This window comes from Tachypleus tridentatus, chromosome 1 (genome assembly GCF_004210375.1).
Source record: "Tachypleus tridentatus isolate NWPU-2018 chromosome 1, ASM421037v1, whole genome shotgun sequence".
Taxonomy (NCBI): Eukaryota; Metazoa; Arthropoda; class Merostomata; order Xiphosura; family Limulidae; genus Tachypleus; species Tachypleus tridentatus.
In genome coordinates, this window is record NC_134825.1 from 159,959,006 (window position 1) to 159,979,562 (window position 20,557).

Here is a 20,557-nt window from a genome sequence, read left to right on the forward strand (position 1 = left end):
AAACTTTTGTCTATGTCTATTGTATTTGGGTACTTCCTTAAAAAAGAACTGTTAAAATTTAAATAACTGTTTTGAATCTAGTTATGAAAGCCCATATTATAGAATTCGAGTGTAAGGACTTCATTGGAAAGAAAATTTATCCCATGTTGCTCAAATTAGGTCTTCATCTCTTATTAGCAAAGTTACCTTTTTACATTTTCTAGTTTCAGATGAAAACAAACACAGTTTTAAAATTTTCGCTTCCTATAAGTGGCGCTGCAATTGTGACACGTCACGAGACTATTACGTCATTGCTAAACAAGCCAAAATCTCACATTGGAATTTTGGCTCGTCATAACCTTAATTTGGAGATATTGTAATATATTAATATTAATAAGAAGAACATTTAACGTTATTTAGTTTTACTGTTTTGTTTCGTGTGACCTAGGTTTCATTTCAAAGATATGTCCACCATGAATCCCGAATAGTAAGTACTCCTATTACGCTGGTTAGTACTAACGTTGGTATAGCATCAATGGTAGTTTTCTGTGACTTATAATGTATACCTTACAAGTTTTAGTTCTTGACGAAGCTGAATCACTGTGTGGCTTGTGCAGATAACGATCTAAAATTACATTCTCACTCAGTAACTGCACATTTAATTTTAAGTTATATCAATGATAATAATAGTGTTAGTGTAATAGTGAAACCTAACCCTGTAGTGTTAAAAAATAAAGTGAAATAGGCCTGATGCAATATTTCTAAAACCGTTTTTTCAACAAAAACATTTTATTAACTTGAAAATTGAAGCATTGTTAGAAGGTTTATACCAAACTGATTACTGTAGTATTAGGTACTATGTTAGTAGTAGTAGTAGGCTAATAACCATCCACAAAACCTAAGAATGAAAATTCAGTAAATCCGGTATATAAAAGGGTTGGCATGTTTTGGAAGTTTATATTCGTTAATGTAGCTCAAACACTACAAAACGTAGCCATAAATTTATGTAATTAAAATATTCACGTTGTGAAAGATATATTAGGTACCACTGACACGTTTCATGTAGAAAATAAATGTGCTAAAACTCAAATTAGCTGGAAGTAACTGTAAATGACTGAGCATTCTAAGTTGACTATTTATATATTAAGAAAACTGCAAGGTGTACTAACCATTTGCAAACCTACAGCTAATATCTGAGTACTTAATCTATTTTAAGTGGTAGATCAAGCACTGAATATTATGCTTGCTTGAAGGCTGAAACATAATTTTATGTTGCATACCTTGATTTAAAGTGAATTATTAGAACTTTTTTGATCCAAAAAACTATCTACTTTAAACATCATAGATACAAGCCTACATTACTTTAAACCACATTTTCAAAAAGTGAAAGACTGTAGTTCAGAGTACAAGTCCTCTATGTTAACGAGTTAATACATGTTAAAGCAGATTAGTTGTCTAGTGGTGTGGAAAATCTAAACAAACAAACAAACAAAAATTGTAGTTCAATAAAATTGTGTGTGTAAGAACTTTAAACATGATTAAAAAGAAAGTTTTCACTGTCTTTCAGTTTAAGATATTTTGTGGATTATCACTCTGAATACCTCTCATGTATTATGAAATTTAAAGATAAGTTTCTTTTATTTGTGTGTATATATCCATACTATGCTTTTTACAATGGGCCAAAAGGTCTTGCATCACCATGCGTTTCCATATATTATCGTGGTAGAGAGTAGTATTAATGGTATTATATGAATTTATGGATTCATAACCATTTCATACATTCATATAATATTAAATACTTTTATGCTGTCTATTTATAAGCTCAAAACTAAGAAATGTAGAAAATTTCAGTGAGATAAAGTACTAAATTATATAGAACTTCAACATAAGTCTAAAAATGTCCAAATTAGCTGATAAATACAAACTAATTTTAGTGTTATAAACATTTTTACCCTTCCATTTTTAAATACATATCCATTGTTCAAATTATATTCATGTAGAAAATAAATAACAAGTTATAGAAAAGGGGGGCTATATTGTTCTTCAAGGCTGTTCCTGAAAATTTGTTCCTAGAAAAAAAATTGATTTCCTTTTTGAAGGTGCTTGCCTCTGTTGTTATTGGTGTTAATGCATTTCTTAAAATAGTAGTCATATTAAAAAAACTAAAGCTGAATTTTCCAAACCTTGAACTGTGTCCATGTATTCTTAGAATTCTGCAGAAGGAAATAAAAGGACTTTATCCTAACATTCCATCCAGATAATTTTCTAGATTTCAATACAATTACTTTTTGCACTTACCTAGAGAGAAAAGAACATTTAGAGCCCTGAACTCATCCATTTTCCTTTGGTCGTTCCTAATGTTAATAATAGCAACTATGCCTATTCTTAAATCTGCAATGCTTATCTAACACTTGTATTGAAAACTATGTTTTTCTGGATTATTTTCCAAAAAAAATAAAGTGCAGTCCATATAATGATGAAAATGTATTTCTTCACTAACATTTACTACAGGTTATGTTCACTTTGACACAAGTTTACAAACACTGAAACTGTTGTAAGCCTTGTACAATAATAATGTTTAAACAGAATTCCTCAATTCATAATAAACTTCATTTTTCTCTTAATTAGCAACTACTTGATTCTAGATTCTACCACTTTGTTTATTTCACTGAACTAACATGTCATTCACTGATTACTTGTATGTGTAAACATGGTACCCTTACACAGATATTAGTGGATTGTCAATACTTGACATCATGAACTTTTTAGATGTTCTGAGATTACTCGTATAAACTTGTTTGATTTAACCATTTGCACCTTTTAGCAAACATCTAAGTTAATACCCTGATCATGATAAACTGAACCCTCTAGTCATTCCATCAAATTTGGAAATATTATGTCCCAGAATGTGCTTATTTGTAGAAATAACCTACTTGACTCTACTATTCAGAATGGTTTTTCATATTTAAATTCCATGAAGTGTGAAAAGAGATAGAGCTGTATATAGCTGTAATGTTTTTAAAGGCTTCAGTGTTATATCTTCTTCAGAATCAATATCATCCACCTTGCTTTCTTCTAATATAATTCAATTTGACCTCTCAGGTCACTTGTCCTTCTCATCACTATTGTTTCTCCACTTTCAGCATCATTTCTTCACTTCTATTTACTATGATTTGCATAATTTGAGCATGAATCCAAAGGTAAGCAGCATCTACAAATGCCACAGTTGAAATAGCCTCCTTTTTTTCTGTGTTTATATTCCTGACAAAGAATTTTAAAGTTTTCATTTATGAGTATATTTTTCTCAATCAGAAGAAGAAACATTATTAGATTAGATTATGGTTACTTAGTCTTGTGTTTCCATTCCATTTTGCAGCTCTTGATGTTTTTTCTTTACTTTTGATTGGTTTTTCACACCAGGAGCCTTAGAACATTGAAAATATGGCTTATAAAACCATAAGTATGACTCTTTTACAAGCTACTAATTCTATAGCAAAGTCAAAACAGATAACTTTGTAAACACCAATATTATGGCTAAAGGGTCAGTAAAATACAAATAATAAATATCAATAATTTTACAAAATGTTAGCTATTTGGAATAAACATTTATAGTTTTATGTTACAACTGTAGATTGGAAAAGTACAACTTAAATCATATTTCCAAATACTTTATGACGGTTACAAGGTTGGTCAATTCAACCAAACCTGTATAGATATAAGATAGAGAAAATAAGATAAAATATAAAGTTTTTCTAAAAAAGAACTTGGATGTTAATAGGTTATAAAATTTCATAAATTTTACACTCTTCTGATGCATAAAGGTATTTTTAATCTTAAAATTAAAATTACTTGTATGTCATGTAGTTCATAATCTAAAATAAAATATGCATGAGCAAACCTTTAATTAAATTTAAAACTTAGTTTAAATATCTGGTATTTTGTGTATGAAAACCTTGTTATATGTAATAATAATTTACCAAATTTCATGAAGATTTATGCCTCCTGTATGAAAAGTATATGAAAACTATAACAAGCACAAAATGGTTACTTAGTCTGTTGTGAAAATGTTATTATGAGTTTGGTGGAATCCACCCATCTCATAACCATGAAGGTATCCTTGAGAGTAATCATACTATGAGTTTTGATAATGTACATTATTTACAAAGTGTTATAAATTATTATTAAACATTATAAAGAAGGCTTTTATACACATAATATCTGGTTTTAAAATTATGTACTAATATATTTTAAAGATTTTTGCTTAAGTGTTTTTCAGAATGTTGACTGGGTAACTTGCAGAGTAATTTTAATTTTAAAATTAAAATATTTTTATGAGTGAAACAATTTTTAAATTACACATGTGAAATCTTTATAATCTCCAGATAATTATCAAATGTTTTTTTAAGAAAATAAATATAAATTGCACTTTTGTCTTTCCATGATTACTACAGATGATAACTCAAATGGTTAATGAAAATAGCTTAAATGTCATAACATTGTACATAACATTGTTTTTATTATAATGACCTTTCAACCATTAATGGCTGATATAGAAGTTGTAATGATGAGATGCATGTGCATTCATATTACAGTGTCTAAGAATATAAAACTTGACCATTAGTCTTTGCATAGTGACCTTGGCTCTACTTAAGAGGACTATTACTTTGTAAAGTATGATCAAATTTCAATTATTTATGTATAAACATTATTACTATTTGTAAATGGGATTTTCAAACTTATTTTTCTTAAAATATAGAACAATAAAGTAAAGGAAACAGATCTCTTCTAGTTACAACCAATTGTACTCAGTTGCTGTTTGTCATAGGTTGCTAAGCCTTAAAAAAATGTGCAGGTAGAGGATGTGAAATGAAATTATTCTCTTCCAGTTTATATATACATTTGAATAACCAAAAAATAATAAATTACTATATTGATATCATAAATATCCATTTTAATTTATCAGGTTTTGTAATGGAGCAGTACATGGATAAAAAATAAATTTCAAATAGGCTAAAGACTCGACTACCAGCATGACGGTTTGTCTCAAAAGATAAAAATGTTGCCGTTATATTTTAAAATGGCTGGGAAAGCCACTTGTGGGACATTCTCAGCTTTTAATTGGTTATTTCTATCATGTGTAAAATGTATATAAGGAACTGTTTCCAAAAATCAAAGAAGATAAGCAGGATTCAGTGTGTATGGTTCAGTAAATTAGTGATATCTTATCATGTAGAAACTATAGGAAGTTTTTATTTTATATTCTTTTAAATATTGTAAAAACTTTAATTTGACATCATATATACCTTATTTAACGTAGCACATGACACACAAAAATTGATGTTTGGATGTGATTTTTAAATTAAGAAATTAAATAATTTATAGTATGATATTGAAATTTGAATTCCTATCTATGTTTCGATGCCAAACTTAATGGCATAAGTTTATAAAATAGTAGTCAAATAAAATTTTGAATACAAGTCAACAAACACTAGAACACACATGTGACCCTTGACCTGTCATGATAACGTTCATGTGGATGACAAAGAAACAAAAGTTAATGGGTGAAGTGCATAATAACATTTGTTGCCCTAATGGCTCAGTAGTAAATCTGAAGGCGTATAATGCTAAACAGTGAGTTTTTCAATACCTGTGGTGTATACAGAATCGATAGCCTCCTGTATAACTTTGTGCTTAATAGCCAAAAAAAATTGTCCCAGTTCTTTTTACATACATCTGCCATTAACAACTCTGTATATCACAGTTAGTATGTAACTTTAAATGTAAAGTTCATGGTAATATATTTATAAGGTATTGTGATATTGAATGTGTACTTGTTAAATAGAGTAACATTACAAATGTTTTGTGTAATAAATATACAAGTACTAATAATATTTGTCTTTATTTTATTATTACTTCTAGACTAGCACATGTAATGTGCTGAAAATAGTTCCCTTAGTAGCATTAAAATAGCTGATAAAGCAGTGATGGATTTTTAGTTACTCTTACTTTACATGTGATATGTGTACAGATGGCTGTTTGGTTTTGAATACTTTATCTTTTATTTATGCTGCATGTACTTTAAATAGAATATTGTTTTTCATTTTATTTGAAGCTTTAAGACAGCAGGCTTTGCTAACATTGTATCTCTTAAATGATTTAAATTAAGTTGTGTTTTTTATATATCAAGATTTGAAGTTATGATGTTTAAAAAAATTGTAGATAAAATAGTAATTTAAGGAAGACATTACTACAAAATAGGAATAATGTAGACTAGTATGTTATACATCATTTTCTACTGAGAAAGTGATATTTTTATTGTTCTCTTAATTGACAGTTAATAGGTAATTTCGAAGAGAGAAATATGCTGTTTTTTATCACATCTAATATCACTAAAATGAGTTTTTACTATTTATTCATGAAGCTCAAGTTTAGTTGTAAATAAAATTTATGCTTATGTAATGTTTTCAATATATTTTAGAAAGAAAAATGAAGGTAGAAAAGATACATGTTAAAAATATATTTATGGTAAAACAATCAGCTTCATGACAAAGTAATCATGCTTATGGATAATAAGAAAATAGTAAAATAGAGAATTAGCTAATTTAGAATTAGCCTGATTTCTCATAAAGTTGAAATAAATGGAGCATAGTGATACTGTCTTAAGCTGGTACATTGTATGTCAGGATTTTCTCATGATGCTTCTAAACTAGTTTAAACAGATTCAATCTTTATTGTAAATTTTAATTGATTTATATTAAACTGTATTTTTAGTTAATAATACTGTATACTTTGGATATATATATCCATTCTCAAATAGCTAAGTATGAATCTTTATTTCAACATTTTTAAAAACTCTTCATTAATTTTCATGTAACATTAAAGAACAACAGGGGATCTTTCAGTCAATCTACTGTTAAGTTAAACAAAACATTAAAAACTCAAAGCCAGGTACTACCATTCAAATATTTATTGAGCATTTTTCTTAAACTTTCTTAATTTAACTGAAATTCCAACATCTGAAGGCAACCTGTTCCAATGGCCAATCACCCAGTCTTAAAGAAAAGGCAACCTGTTCCAATGGCCAATCATCCAGTCTAAAAGAAAAATCAATTCTGTCTTAGCTGAAGATGATTCCTCCTAATTAATTTTCTTGATTTGAAAAATAGTTCTTATTTTGTAATTTCTAGTCTTGAAAGATTCACTGTTTTTAATGAAGAAATCTTGTCTGTTTAACTCTTGAAGAACTTCCACATTTCGTTAACTGTTAGACATTAATTTGTATTTACTGCTTGAATGATAAAGGAAACTTTCCCACTTTGCTCTTCCTTTAAAAGTGTATGTTTCAACAATGACTTGTGTAAATTATAAAAGGTTTGACTGAATCATTTTTTTAATATTCTTTGTTTAAGTGATTATCTGTTCAAGCTGCTTCTGATTGGTGACTCTGGTGTTGGAAAGTCATGTTTACTGTTGAGGTTTGCTGTGAGTATACTTTTATTTTTTAAGCATTAAAACAACTTTTGGTGGTTTTTTTCACTTGTAATATTTTGCAGACATCTGAAAAGATTTGTTTTCAAAGAAGCATCTCTTCTTGTTTGCATTTCATAATCTTGTTTTGTTAGTATTGAATATGAATTTCATTTAGACTTTCTCATAGCTCATGAATTATGACTTTTATAACTGCTTAAAGATATTTTTCAATCATTTTTAGATTCAAACTTAACAATGATCGGTTGTTTCTCTAGTAAACCTAATTGCAGACCATGAGAATTACTCACCACTTTTCACAACTAATGTAATTTATAAAGTGGGCATGATTTTTCAGCTTGAAAATATTAGCATCATCGAATTGAATAATACATTAAAAGTTTGTGTCACAAATTTTAGATTTCTTTAAAAATTAAATAGATTTTATTCTAAGAAAGGCATTTTAGTAAAAAGAAAAGGATAGCATGGAAAATTCAAACTTGGTTGGTATATTTAAAATATGAAAGTGAAAACATTGATGAAAATGCATTTAAGAAGTTTAAACTGACAAATAGGGTTGATGATTTACAGAATAGTTGGATATCTAAGGATAAGTTTGAAAAAGAAAAATGGGAAATCCAAGAGAGCTTATGTAAAGCATGCATATGATGTTAAAACTAACAGCAAGAATATTTAAATGTATTATTCATATGTTAACAGGTGTCAAAGTGTAAATGTTATGATCTTTTTACAGAGTAACATTTAAAATTTACTTCAACAACTTTGTTATCAATAAGCTTGCATTAGAATATAGTTTATAATTCAGTTTTGTTATCTGAGTTCTGATTTTTAAAAAATATTTAAATTACTTTTTACTTTGTTTAACACAAACTGGAGTTTATTACAAGACATTTTTATAATTATAAATAAAATAATGATTTATATCTCCAGAATGTAACTTTATTAGCTCTCAATAGTTTTCTGTTATGGCTTCATCAGGAGCTATTGATTTCCTGCAGTTGGTATTGAGGTGGAAAAAATAAATAGAATATAGTTTTATTTTAAAAACTTTGGATATACATTTGGAAGTATTTAGAGGTTATACAAATGAAATGTAAAATTGTATGATAATAAAATTTTGGTTCTTAATTCAGACATAAGAAAATCGCTTTGAATTCAGACTGAGTCAATAAAGGTTTTTTAAATCCACGTACAGATCTTTAGGAAATAAACTTTATTTTAAAAAAATTGATTTTGTGTGTGTGTGGATAAGAGAAAGCAAAGCATTGTTATTAGTATTAACTTCTGATCAAAGCAAGCTACACACTTGAATAAGATCTCAAAATAAAACCTGTCATGAATTTAGTTAACTTTATATACTCTTCTTATGTTACTTACAATTTTACAATGTATTGCTTCATCAGCTGGCTACCCTCACTGTTAGTGATGGTTTCATCCATAAATATAGTCCAGCCAAACTGGGCCAGTGTTAAAGATGTAGCAACTTCAGAGTTAGTATCTGGACCAATGCTTTTCGAAGTTACATTAAAGATTTTGAAAAAGATAAAATTAGTCAAGTTTGTATATCATGTTAGCCTCTTTGGTATTTCTAGTTATATTGGAGATGCTAATATACAATAGAATAACGTGGATCAGTTAGTTGTTTGGATAATTTGTCAAATGACCATTAATTATAGTTAAATGTATTTGGATTATTTATCTAATATTGATGGGAACTCAATGAATAGTTAATTGAAAAAAAAAAGGATCTTGGAAAAATGGCAGATAAATTAGTTTAGCCATCAAGAAAGTAATCTGTTGCTAATACTGCATCTAGTAGAATTTAAAGTTTTATATATAGACATACTGATTGCTAATCAAAAGAGGTACTCACTCTTTGACCCTTGAATTTAGGGATGAGCCAAAACAAAACAAACATTAATAGTATTTCATAAATGTTGTAGTATGATAAAAACTTGCAAAACCAAAAATATATAATGACTTGTAATAAGATGACACCTAATTACATGTAAATGTGAACTAAACACAAAGGAAATTGTTTGACATTGTATTAAAATACAAAGAGACTAGTGTTTTTACTATGTCTGTGAATTCTTTATTGTGTTAAGAAACTAATTGACAGGATAGAAAGATCTTGTACCTTTGCTTGTCTGTTTGCATGTTTTGGCTTTTCACCTCCTGGTGGACATGTATTTTGATTCCAGAGATTAAAAACACTTTTTTTTTTTTATTCAGTATGTGTGGTTCCATGATGTTTTATGTGATCACTTTGAGCAAATCACATTTCCACTTATTCTAATGACTTCCATCTTGGATAGATTGACTGCTTCTGTTCCATGTGCAGAAATATGTTGGTGAAGGGAATTTGTTTACCTGCTGTAATTTCTGGGCTACATACGGCTTTTTTCATCTCTTGATGTTTGCAGATGCTCTAAAGACATTTGTATTGGAAGTTCATGTCTGTTTGCCTTTCATTGCTGTTGACTTCTAGACTTTCTTTGGCTCTAGCAAATAACTAGATTCAGACATCAGTTTCAAGACTTCCCCATTAAGGCCAACCAACATCAGTGGCATTGGCATTTGCCTAAATGGTGGTGGGGAGTTAGAATGAATTACAACTGTTAATAGACACCTGGTATTCCTTCTTTGAAGATCCATGGGTACTTTTGGGTCTGGTATTGAAGGTGATTTTTCATTCAATTCTCCCAAACTGAGCAGGGGATTGTGGATTTTCATTTCATTGTTATCAGAGGTATTGGTCACAGGGGTAGTAGTGACAGTTGATCCCATTCTTTCAGGATGTTATTCCTGTTTTCTTATGCCTTGAACAGTAGGAAGTTGGTAGATGTTTGTCATTCTTTACCTTAGCCAATACTTTGATTCTTCCAGGTCCTCAAATGTCATTTTCACCCCCTGTTGGCATTCTTCACCAGGTTTAGTTCACTGAGGCATTTCTCCATATCTTCATAGTGCATTCATTTTGCCTTTAGTTACATTTCAGGTACAGGGATCAGGTTTTCCAGTTCAGGGGTCTAGCCTTTGGTCTAAAATCAACACCATGTCTTCTGCTGGGTTGTACGAGTTTTCACCATGTTTTAAGCCAGACTCAGACACCTCCCATCTTGCTTCAGGCTATGGGATGGACAGTGAGGCTCTTACTTACAGAAATGGTTCTATATCTGCATTTGTGGGCTTCCCTCAAATTTCTGATTTGTTGTGATGATAACGCATGCTATCCCATCAATAGTCTGAGGGTGACTAATGGATCTAAAACTTCAATTCACTGGATTTTCCATTCTCTTTTATTAGGAACAACATCTAGTTTCTAAGAGGCAAATGGATCGACTCTGCCATTAGTGTATATATATATATATATATATGTGTGTGTGTGTGTGTGTGTGTGTGTGTGTAAATGTCTACTGAGGATCAGCTGGATTAACTGAAGTAAATATCTTCGTTCCACATCAGCAATTTAGATCTTGCTGCCCAATAGATATTAGTGGTCTAGATCTTTTGCATGGAAATATCCTCATGAGACATTTCATCAGTCTCATAGTAAACTCTTCAATTTACTGTTATGGAGACATGCATTCTTGTGGCTGTTGTTTTTGAAAATTTGATTCTTTCTCTATTGGGCTTTTTCCAATTGTATCAGCCTCTGAGCTTGCTATTTTTCTGTAGTGATGATTTCTTAAGAGATTGTCAGACTCAGCTCTCACTTTTTCCTGACCAAATGGATTCTCCATTATGAAGCTTTCTGATAGATTTGCTCTTGGTTCAGGCATCCAGTGATCACTTTTGCTGCTCATTGATTCTCTCAACTACAAGCTTTGGAGTTTCCAGTACCTCATCCTCAAGCTTGGGTAATAAATACATTCATTCCTGATTGGAAAGGATTGCACATCTATGCCTTTTTCCCAGTTCATATGTTACTTAGAGTTCTGGCTATGTTTCAATCCTCTGTTTATGAGTTTCTGCTAGCTCCAGATTGGCTGGCCTAACTGTGATTTCCTCTTCTATAGTATCTTCATATAAGCCCACCTCTACACCTTCCTCATCTTTATTCTTATCTTTATTAAGGCATCCTCAATCCAATATTCTACACCAAGGCTTTTCTAACCTCTTTGGGATTTGCCATGTTGTCTGGAGCATGAATCACAAGGAGTTTGTACCTGCTTTACCAAATATGTCCACCATATCTTATTTTGACCTGGTTTGCACTTGGGTCTAGTTTTTCTCCTGTCATTTAGGTTAGATAACTTTTTCAACTACTCTTAGTTATTCTAAACAACAGAAGGTTTTGGATTCTTTAGTGCTACCAAGCATGATTTTAAAATGGCTTTTTTGGTTAATTGACCAGAGTATTAGGGTAGTATTACTTGCCTTGTATGATTAACCATTTGAGCCTTTATTCTCATGTACCATGTATCACTTTTTCCTTAAGTAGTTTTGTGACTGTTGGCATAGGTTGGAGTTGTTGATGTGTTTGGAGGATTTTTTCCCTCTCTTCATATGGTTTTCCACTACCCACCAGGGCCATTTTAACATCTGCTAGATTATGAGGAAGATGGTGTATGTTTGTTATCTTCCACCCCCACACCCATGATTCCTTACATCCTCATTTCATCAGATCTAACTCCAGTGAGTGTTGCCCAGATAGGTGTGCTTATATTATTCCAATTCCACACTAGCAACTGATTTGACTATTCTTATTACTGATTGCAACAGGCTCTGTAGAAATGAGGTGTTCGACAAGACAATTTAGGTACTTACCAGATGGTATTACCATATTATCATGGACTATCATAAGTAAAGCTAAAGGGGATTCTGCCTGTTGCTGCTAATAATTGGATTGATTGGAGCTAGGGAATCCTTACCACTTCCAGTTTCTGTGGTAGTAGACAGGCTTTTCCTCCAGTGTGTTAGAATGTATTCCCCCACCCTCTGAGAAGAGGGTAAAGATGTTTTTTCCAAATGTTAGTGCTAACCTCCATGATAGCCTGCTTAACATACTATTTCATATTTAGTGCCATGCTATCTGGTTGGGGTGTGCATTGTCTTTCATTTTTATCAATGTCAATTTAGTATATTGTTTATGGAAGAGGTCCAACAATTCCTCATAATTCTGAATGGATAGTGGTCCCTATTCTTGTGCCTTGGTAGAGCAATGTAATCCACATCTTCTTTAATTCTGGGAGGCAAGTGTAATGTTCCTTGCCCACTTAATAAGAGAGTGAGAATGAATGTTCATAATTTCCAGATGAATGAGTTTGTTGAGTAAGGCATACGTAATCCTGGCATTCCAATTCTGGTGTGTTGTCTTTCAAACTTTTTCAGGTCGAAGAAAATGTTTGTGTGTTTAAGTATTGCTTATTTTCTCATTGCAATTCAGGAGGTTTGGGATGCTTCACTCCATGGCTGCAGCTTTGGATCCAATCACATATATATTTATATCTAAAATGGCAGTCCAATTGCCCTAGCTACCAATGTGAGATATAGACACCAAAGACCATGTAATTTCAACCCAGAGTAGTAGAATCTGTGCTGTCTTGTTGGGGTTGGCCTATAGTGATAATCACTTGTACTTTTTCCACCCTTAATGCAAGAACTGTGCTCCAGGTGAAGAGTATACCTGTTCTGGATGTAGTGTGGTTCTCCCATTCATGCACCACTGTCTCAATATGCCCTTGACCTATGCAGATGTTTCCTGTAAAAATTCTAGTGTGGGATTCTAGCTATATTGTCAGCAGATAAGTATGTTGTGGAAGCTAATGTTTTCCCAAATTGATAATGTACTTTCAAATAACACTTACCTCCACTGACACTCTTCCACCCTTTCTCCCCATTAAGAGTCTATGCTAGTGACTAAGATGACGTAAGTCTCAAAAAATGTGATTACATTATTTAAGTGAAGTGCTTATATGCAGTGCCAGGATAAAGAGTGCACTGATATGGGTGAGGAGATTTGCAAACTAGATTATTGCCAAGGGTGTTTAAGTGGGGCATAAAAGACTGAAACATGCGAGACCTGTACTTAGATATACCAAGCCAATGTCGAGAAATAATTATAGTCAGTGGTGATAAGTATTATTGGAAAATGTTTTCAATATAGGAATATGTTAACTTTCCAGTTAAGACACTTTTATATATATAAAGATAATTGGCTTATGGCATGAGTAGCCATCAGCATTAGTATAGGCTGAAACTTTACAAGAGTTTAAAAGGGGAATTTGTGATTTCCTTAAAAGTAACATGTGTTTGAGTCTTTACTTTTTTTAAAAAACATGTGTACAGGAGACATCCTTGATCAAATAGTCTCTTGGGTGTATGATGTCTGTGGTAACTTAAGATGTTTTTCGAGCTGGGTAAAGTGTTCAGTTTTGTTACTATTTGAAGAGACTGAATCACAACCAGTTTATTGACTTTTAAATACTGCTGCACAGCAGTACCAAAGTAACATAAGCACTTCACATGATATTCAAATTGTATATGAATTATAATATTGTAAATACATTATTTGTAAACAAATGCATAAGCTGTGTAATTATTTTCACTATCAGCAGTGATTATTAGCTTCAGTTCATGCATTTTCCTTCATGTTCCAAATGTGTAAGTTTTTGTAATTCTTCATTGTTAACATAATCAAAGCTTTTAAGTACTTGGAAGTTATTACACTTACCAATATAACCCTTTTTTTAAAAGCTGTAATCTGCAAAGAAGAGTAGAAATTGAAACATCTGCTAATAAAATTTTCTTTTGCATCTATTGGTCTTTTCTGTTACCATTTCTTGGACATGCTTTTAATATTATCAGTTTTATTTTTTAATATGTGCTGCATTGTAAGGAGAGAATATGGTAAAATTAATGTATAAAAATGTTTTATAGTTAATTAGACACTAAACATAGTCTTTTTTTTTTTATTGTGCATTGCCTATTACTTTGTTCTGTGCATGTCTGTAAAACATTTATTTTGTCTTCAGTGTTTTGCACATTCTGTTCATAAACAATAAATGATTAGTGCCTTTATTTTATACAGGATGACACCTATACAGAAAGTTACATCAGCACAATTGGAGTAGATTTTGTAAGTACTTTTAGGATATTTTCTAGGGGCTAAGTCAAAAATTTGGATATTAGATATACAATTTGTAAAACCTCAGGACACAGTAAACAGAGCTGTTATGATAAAAATGAAGCATTTTCAATGAATTCACAGACAGCTTTTATCAAGACTACACACACTAATCTCTATTTAATTTGATATAGCTTTTTGACAAAAATTTGTATTGTGATTTATTTAGCAAGTAAAAATAAAAATATTTGAAGTGGTATTGATATCCTAGGCTAAACTTCATCCTAAAGTGCAGATTTGTAATTGAAGTCAATTTAGTTGTATTTGCACCAGTGACCTGGAAATCCATTTTTCTGGAGGATTTTAAAATAATGTTTAATGTTGTTTACTCAATTATTGCCATTACTTGTATTGTTAGTGTTTCCCTAGTTTTTAAAATCAAGTATGGTAATTTTGACAAAAGAAACAAAAATGGCTGTTATTATAATGTTCAGATTAACTTTTCGTGGTTCACAGGTCTTTGAAATCTCCAAGTCATGGTAAATTAGCTCTAAAAAGATAGCAGTACAGTAAATGCTAGAAAATGTCTTATTTCTTTTCAGTATTGATCATAAAGTTTTGATAAAAAAAACATGAAATAATGAACTTTATTTTTTTTAAATGCTTAGCTTTTAAAGTCATTTTATATTTTCTTAACATTGTAAATTTCATGCCTCACAAGATCAGAGATATGCAGTTTTTGCTGGCAGACATTTTATAAACTGAAAAATGCAAGTTTATTCCTATTTGCAGGATTCAACAATCTTAAGAAAATTCTGGAAAGTCCTGATGAAATTTTATTTTGTAAAGTCTAAGAACCCTGTTTTTTCCCAGTTTTAAGAGAATATTAGTAAATCAAGTCTGGATTTTCAGACTGTTTAATAATTTATCTCCAGATACAAGTAATAAAGATCAGTACATTTGAGATTTTGTGATTTGGTGTTTGAAACACTAAATTTCATACAAGACTGACTATGTGTGTTTAGTTGGTTTTTTTGTAGTTTTTGTGTAATGGCTTTTATTTGAATTTACATTTTGGAAATTTGTATACGTTAACATTGTGATCAAAATTTTAAATAGCATTTCTCAGTATATCATTGTAATATTCTCATATTTGTCTTTATTACCACAGAAAATTAGAACAATAGAATTAGATGGGAAGACAATAAAACTTCAAATCGTGAGTAATTGTTTTAAATATTATAAGACATTGTTTCCTTTTGATATTTCAATGTATAGATGGCAGTTTCGTTGTCTGAAATATATTTAACATCAATTTTTAGATAAATAATGAGGAAACCATCTTTATCTCATTACATCAAAAGTTTGTTAGAAATTTAGAATAAGTCCATAGTTTTGGTTTCACTTCTACATAGTATTTTAAAAGTAATATATGAGCACAATTCAGAATATTATTTTTTCAGTTTTTGTTAGGCCTAAGTTCTGTAACCTTTAAAGTGAAAATTTCGTGTTCTGAGAATATGTGGTATGTTAGATAACACTTTACTGTAATATAAATTTTGAGTAACTAAGGCTTGTGTTTCAGTGGGACACAGCAGGACAGGAACGATTCAGAACTATCACATCAAGTTACTATAGAGGAGCTCATGGAATTATTGTTGTTTATGATGTCACAGATCAGGTAAGTTATTCTTGATGTGTTCCACACCTTCACCTTTTTAGCTTAGTTCATTATAGGAACTCGTCAGTAGTTTGTTTTAAAAAAATATCTAAAATATTATACAAGTTTGCGAGCAAAACTAGGTGAATTGGTAATTTGTTTTGAAGAAAACTGTTGGAACAACATAGTTTGAATAGCAGTTGAATAATAGTGTCCCAGTAGGATTTCAAGTTATAAAATATTTATTGTAATTCTAAACTTTTTGTGTTGTCTGGTACTTGGAGCTAAGTATTATTCTAACAGGATATGTATAGTTAATCTGGTAAACATTCGTATGATTTAAAGTTCCCAAGGTTTACATATCTAGCTCATCTTTTACATTGAAGCAGTGTGATAACAAAGTTGATAAATTTGTTTAATATTGAAATTATGACCTGATATTAATTACATATATGAAAGAAAACTGCTACTAATTACACAAACAACTTTAAGAAACTGTAAAGATAAGTCTTTTACTTTTAAGTAATATAAATATTCTAATTCAGTTCAAAAAATATCTTCAAACTTCAGTCATAAAATATGACTGAGGTAATGTAATAATGAGCTGAAAAGTCAGAAATTGTGTGTTTTTGTATGCATGTCATTGTTTCTTTAATATTTGTCTTTGCATTTGTAAGTGTAGTCAAATTTATCTGAATTTTAATCACTGATTATACCATTCTTATTCAACTTTAACACAATGTATTACATGTATCACAACTATATTATTTGATCACAGTAGTTAAACTTACAGATAAAAAAAAGTTTTTTGTTACCTAAACTACTCTATACTACCTACTTTTGAGAACTTAAGTATAACTAAATAAAAATAAAATCATTTTGTTCTTTGAATTAAGACACTGCTAACTATCAGAATGATCTGGATCTCAGTCTGAGAAATCAATTACTTTTATTGACCAATAGTTTTTAAATTTTTAAACGTTAAGGACTTGTTTTTAAAAGGTGTGTACTCTGACATACTTGTAGATACTTGATTAACTTGTATGTAGGTGTTTACTGTAGAATCAAGTATGTACAAGTTAGAAAACAAAGTATATTGTTTTCTAGTATTTTGTTCAAGGTTGTTTAGGCCAGATGTGACTTAGTTGTTTGTGTTCCTTTACTGCTAACACGTGCTCCATGCTTTGGAACTGTAAGTATGCGATAAAATTACAGTCAAGTCTCACTATTTGGTTAGACAAGAATAATCCAGAAATGGGTGGTGGATGCTGTTAATTATCTGTAGTTAGAGACTGGATCTAATTAGGTATACAGCTGTATCTCAGGATGGTTAGTATGGGTATTAACACTTTTACTAATAAAGCAGAGAAAAAAACATTTCGACATTCTCTGCTTTCTGAGTAAAAGTATTAATACCCATACCAGTTGTCTTGAGGTACATGTTTAGTTCATCCTCACGAATATGTATACAGCTCTTGTATTATAGTCTTGCAAACAACTCAGACAACTGGGGCTTCATAGAATAGATTTAGGACTTTATTCCTGTTGGCTATTGCCCAAAAGTGTCCATGATTGTGATTTTAATTTACAGAAAATGTGAGGTAAATCAACTAGTAGTTTTTTAGTGTGAATAAATAATTCATGCAACTGAATCTGAAGTAAACATTATTTTCCTTTTAGTAGGCTGTTGGTGTTAATCTTGCCTGAAAAGCTAAATGATATGTAGAGAGATAACTCGTACTGGTTTCAGAGTGTAAGCTCAAAGTTCCAATATTTTGATTTTAGTTGCTGTTATTTAGGAATGTTTAAAAGATCACTGTGTCATTTCCAGGAATCCTTTAATAATGTAAAACAATGGCTTCAAGAGATTGATCGGTATGCCTGTGAGAATGTAAACAAACTCTTGGTCGGGAACAAGTGTGACCTGACAACAAAAAAAGTTGTGGATTACACCACAGCAAAGGTTTGTTTCTAAAATGTGCCATTAAATCAACTTTTAAAAAAGTGTTACTTTCTATATACTAACAAAATACTTTAAAGAAGTGTATTTATTGTTTTCAGAGTCATATTGTATTAACTTGTAAAAAAAATATATTTTTTTAAAGTTTGAATGAGATTTCTTATATATTTCATTTTAATCAGTTAGTAGGTTAGGAAAAGCTTATGACCTGACTATGAATGGCTGATGTGAAATATACAGTACTTTTATTTTATTCTATAAGTTTGTTAATTAATTAATTAGGCCACTCATTTGTTGGTTTTTTCCTTATCATTTTAAGTATTTTAAAATTTCCTTTCATCTCCCTTATCAGGAATTTGCAGACCAGCTAGGCATCCCCTTCCTGGAAACAAGTGCAAAGAATGCAACAAATGTAGAGCAGGCTTTTATGACTATGGCAGCCGAGATTAAAAATCGGATGGGACCAATGACTTCAGGTGGAGATGCAATACGACCTGGAGATAAGATTAATCCCAGCACCCCTGTGAAGCCACAAGGCTCTGGCTGCTGTTAGAAACCAAAAAAAAAAGTGTAATAAATTTTTTTTTCTTCCCCAGAGGAAATGTTATATATACAGTTAGTAAACATACAGGAATCTGGGCAACTTATTCTTTTGTCCACAAACCTTTTGACTGATAAAAAATTAAAGTTGTCATCAAAACTCTCTCTCTTCCACACAAAGTGGATAATTTATAAGGACAAAACCTGTTTATTCAAAGCTAAATTTACATTTATTATCCCTTGTTTAAACCATTGTATTTACTTTTCAGTTCTTAAACTAAAGAATTAAAAATTGTTTATTTTTGAAGGTGATTTGATGTAGATGCTCTTTTTTGACTGATTTTATTTTGTTTTTTCTACACTGGGTATTTAAAAAAATTTTCTTTTTCCAAAAGCAGAATGAATGATCAGATATTTAACATAAATATAATTTAGATAATACAAATCATTTATTAGACATGATAAATATTTATATGAGAGAAAGAAGGCATCAGTAGCTCTTAGGTTTCAATTGAATTAGCTTCATTTACTAATTATCAATGAACCTTCCATTCTATTCAGTATCTGTTTACTACCATAAGTCATTGGGCATTTTTACTAGAAATTTCACTATTTTTCTTGGATAAAAAATTTGCAAAGAAACTCTCACTTGTGAATTTAATCATTCTTATCAATATAACTTATACATTTATCAGTTTGCCTCTGTTGCCCTAAATTTAAGTTTGCTTGTTTATCTTGCCTTGGTAAACTATTTCTTTATTTATGATGTATGTAACCAACTGGTCAAATGTTTGCAGTCTATATAGCCTGTTGATTTTGCTTTATACAAAACAGTAGTTATTGGTTGTTGTTTTTTAAAATTAAGAATGGCTAACATTTGTTCAGGGGGATATCTTAGTTTGAATGTGTGTTTGAACTGTAATGTTGAAATTAATAGAGTATTTTCGTTGTTCTGATAACTAGTTTCAGTGGTTAATCTCTCCTTTCTTGTAATGTAAAGCTGGTATTTCTGCATATGTCAAATACCCCAGTAATATATTAATTTTATAGTAAATGTTTGTTATTGTGGTTTTTGTTTGAGTGGTAATGAAGTAGGAACACTGCACATACTATTTTATGATATCAAGAATATACATAATTTGATTTTACAGTTAAAACTTCAAAATTATGATTACTGGTTTATGTTAGTAGATTGAAGAGGTAACATTTTACATGTACCATTCCACCAGTGCAGTATAGTTGAATTCAATTTCCACTGTTGTAAAAGCTTTTGTAGTGTTGTAATGCTTTATTGTCAATTAAAGAAATACTTCTTTTCAGGTTTTTGTAGTTATAAAGTCTGATTATATTGATGACAAAGGTTAAATAACCAGAACATGGTGAAAAGTTTCAATGTTCTTCATGATGAGAAACTCGCTTGAAATAAAAATCCATCTCAGAACATTAACCTGAAGATGGCCTTGGAAGGTTGAAACATTGTTCCCTACTTAACAATAAGTGTTAATATCCATACTGGCCATTCTGAGATACAAAGTTTCAATGTTTCATTTTCTTAATTGAGGATTGTAAATTAATGAGTAACACCAAGGAAACTGACAGACTAGCATATTAATTTTGGGTGTATTGAGCTGATGTTGATAACATAAACTACACAGTTTCACCTGATTTTATTTTAGAGACTATTTTAATGTTTCCACAGCATTTGACATAAACAGTTAAATGAAATATTTCAGGCTTCATATTCCAATCAAACTGTATTTAAGATAGACAGGATTTAAATGTAACCTCAGGAAAGATACGAAATTTATGTTTTGTTTAAAAGACATGAAAAACATTCAATTTAAAGCAACTCTATAAA

General features: G+C 30.5%; 1 protein-coding gene across 1 annotated transcript; it reads left to right on the forward strand.

The window, feature by feature from the left end:
* Positions 1-243: 243 nt before the first annotated feature.
* Positions 244-20,022, forward strand: LOC143229003 (ras-related protein Rab-1A). Its single transcript, XM_076460609.1, has 7 exons — positions 244-466; positions 7,389-7,461; positions 14,504-14,551; positions 15,711-15,758; positions 16,125-16,220; positions 18,031-18,162; positions 18,512-20,022. The coding sequence occupies exons 1-7, from the start codon at positions 444-446 to the stop codon at positions 18,710-18,712; spliced, it is 621 nt and encodes a 206-aa protein (XP_076316724.1). The 5' UTR covers positions 244-443; the 3' UTR covers positions 18,713-20,022.
* Positions 20,023-20,557: the final 535 nt, after the last annotated feature.

Excerpts from the sequence above, each read along its gene's own strand:
- LOC143229003 (XM_076460609.1), top strand. The coding sequence starts at position 444 with ATGTCCACCATGAATCCCGAATA. Across the intron at positions 15,759-16,124 it reads AGACAATAAAACTTCAAATC|TGGGACACAGCAGGACAGGA; the intron begins GTGAGTAATTGT and ends CTTGTGTTTCAG. Across the intron at positions 16,221-18,030 it reads TTTATGATGTCACAGATCAG|GAATCCTTTAATAATGTAAA; the intron begins GTAAGTTATTCT and ends TGTCATTTCCAG.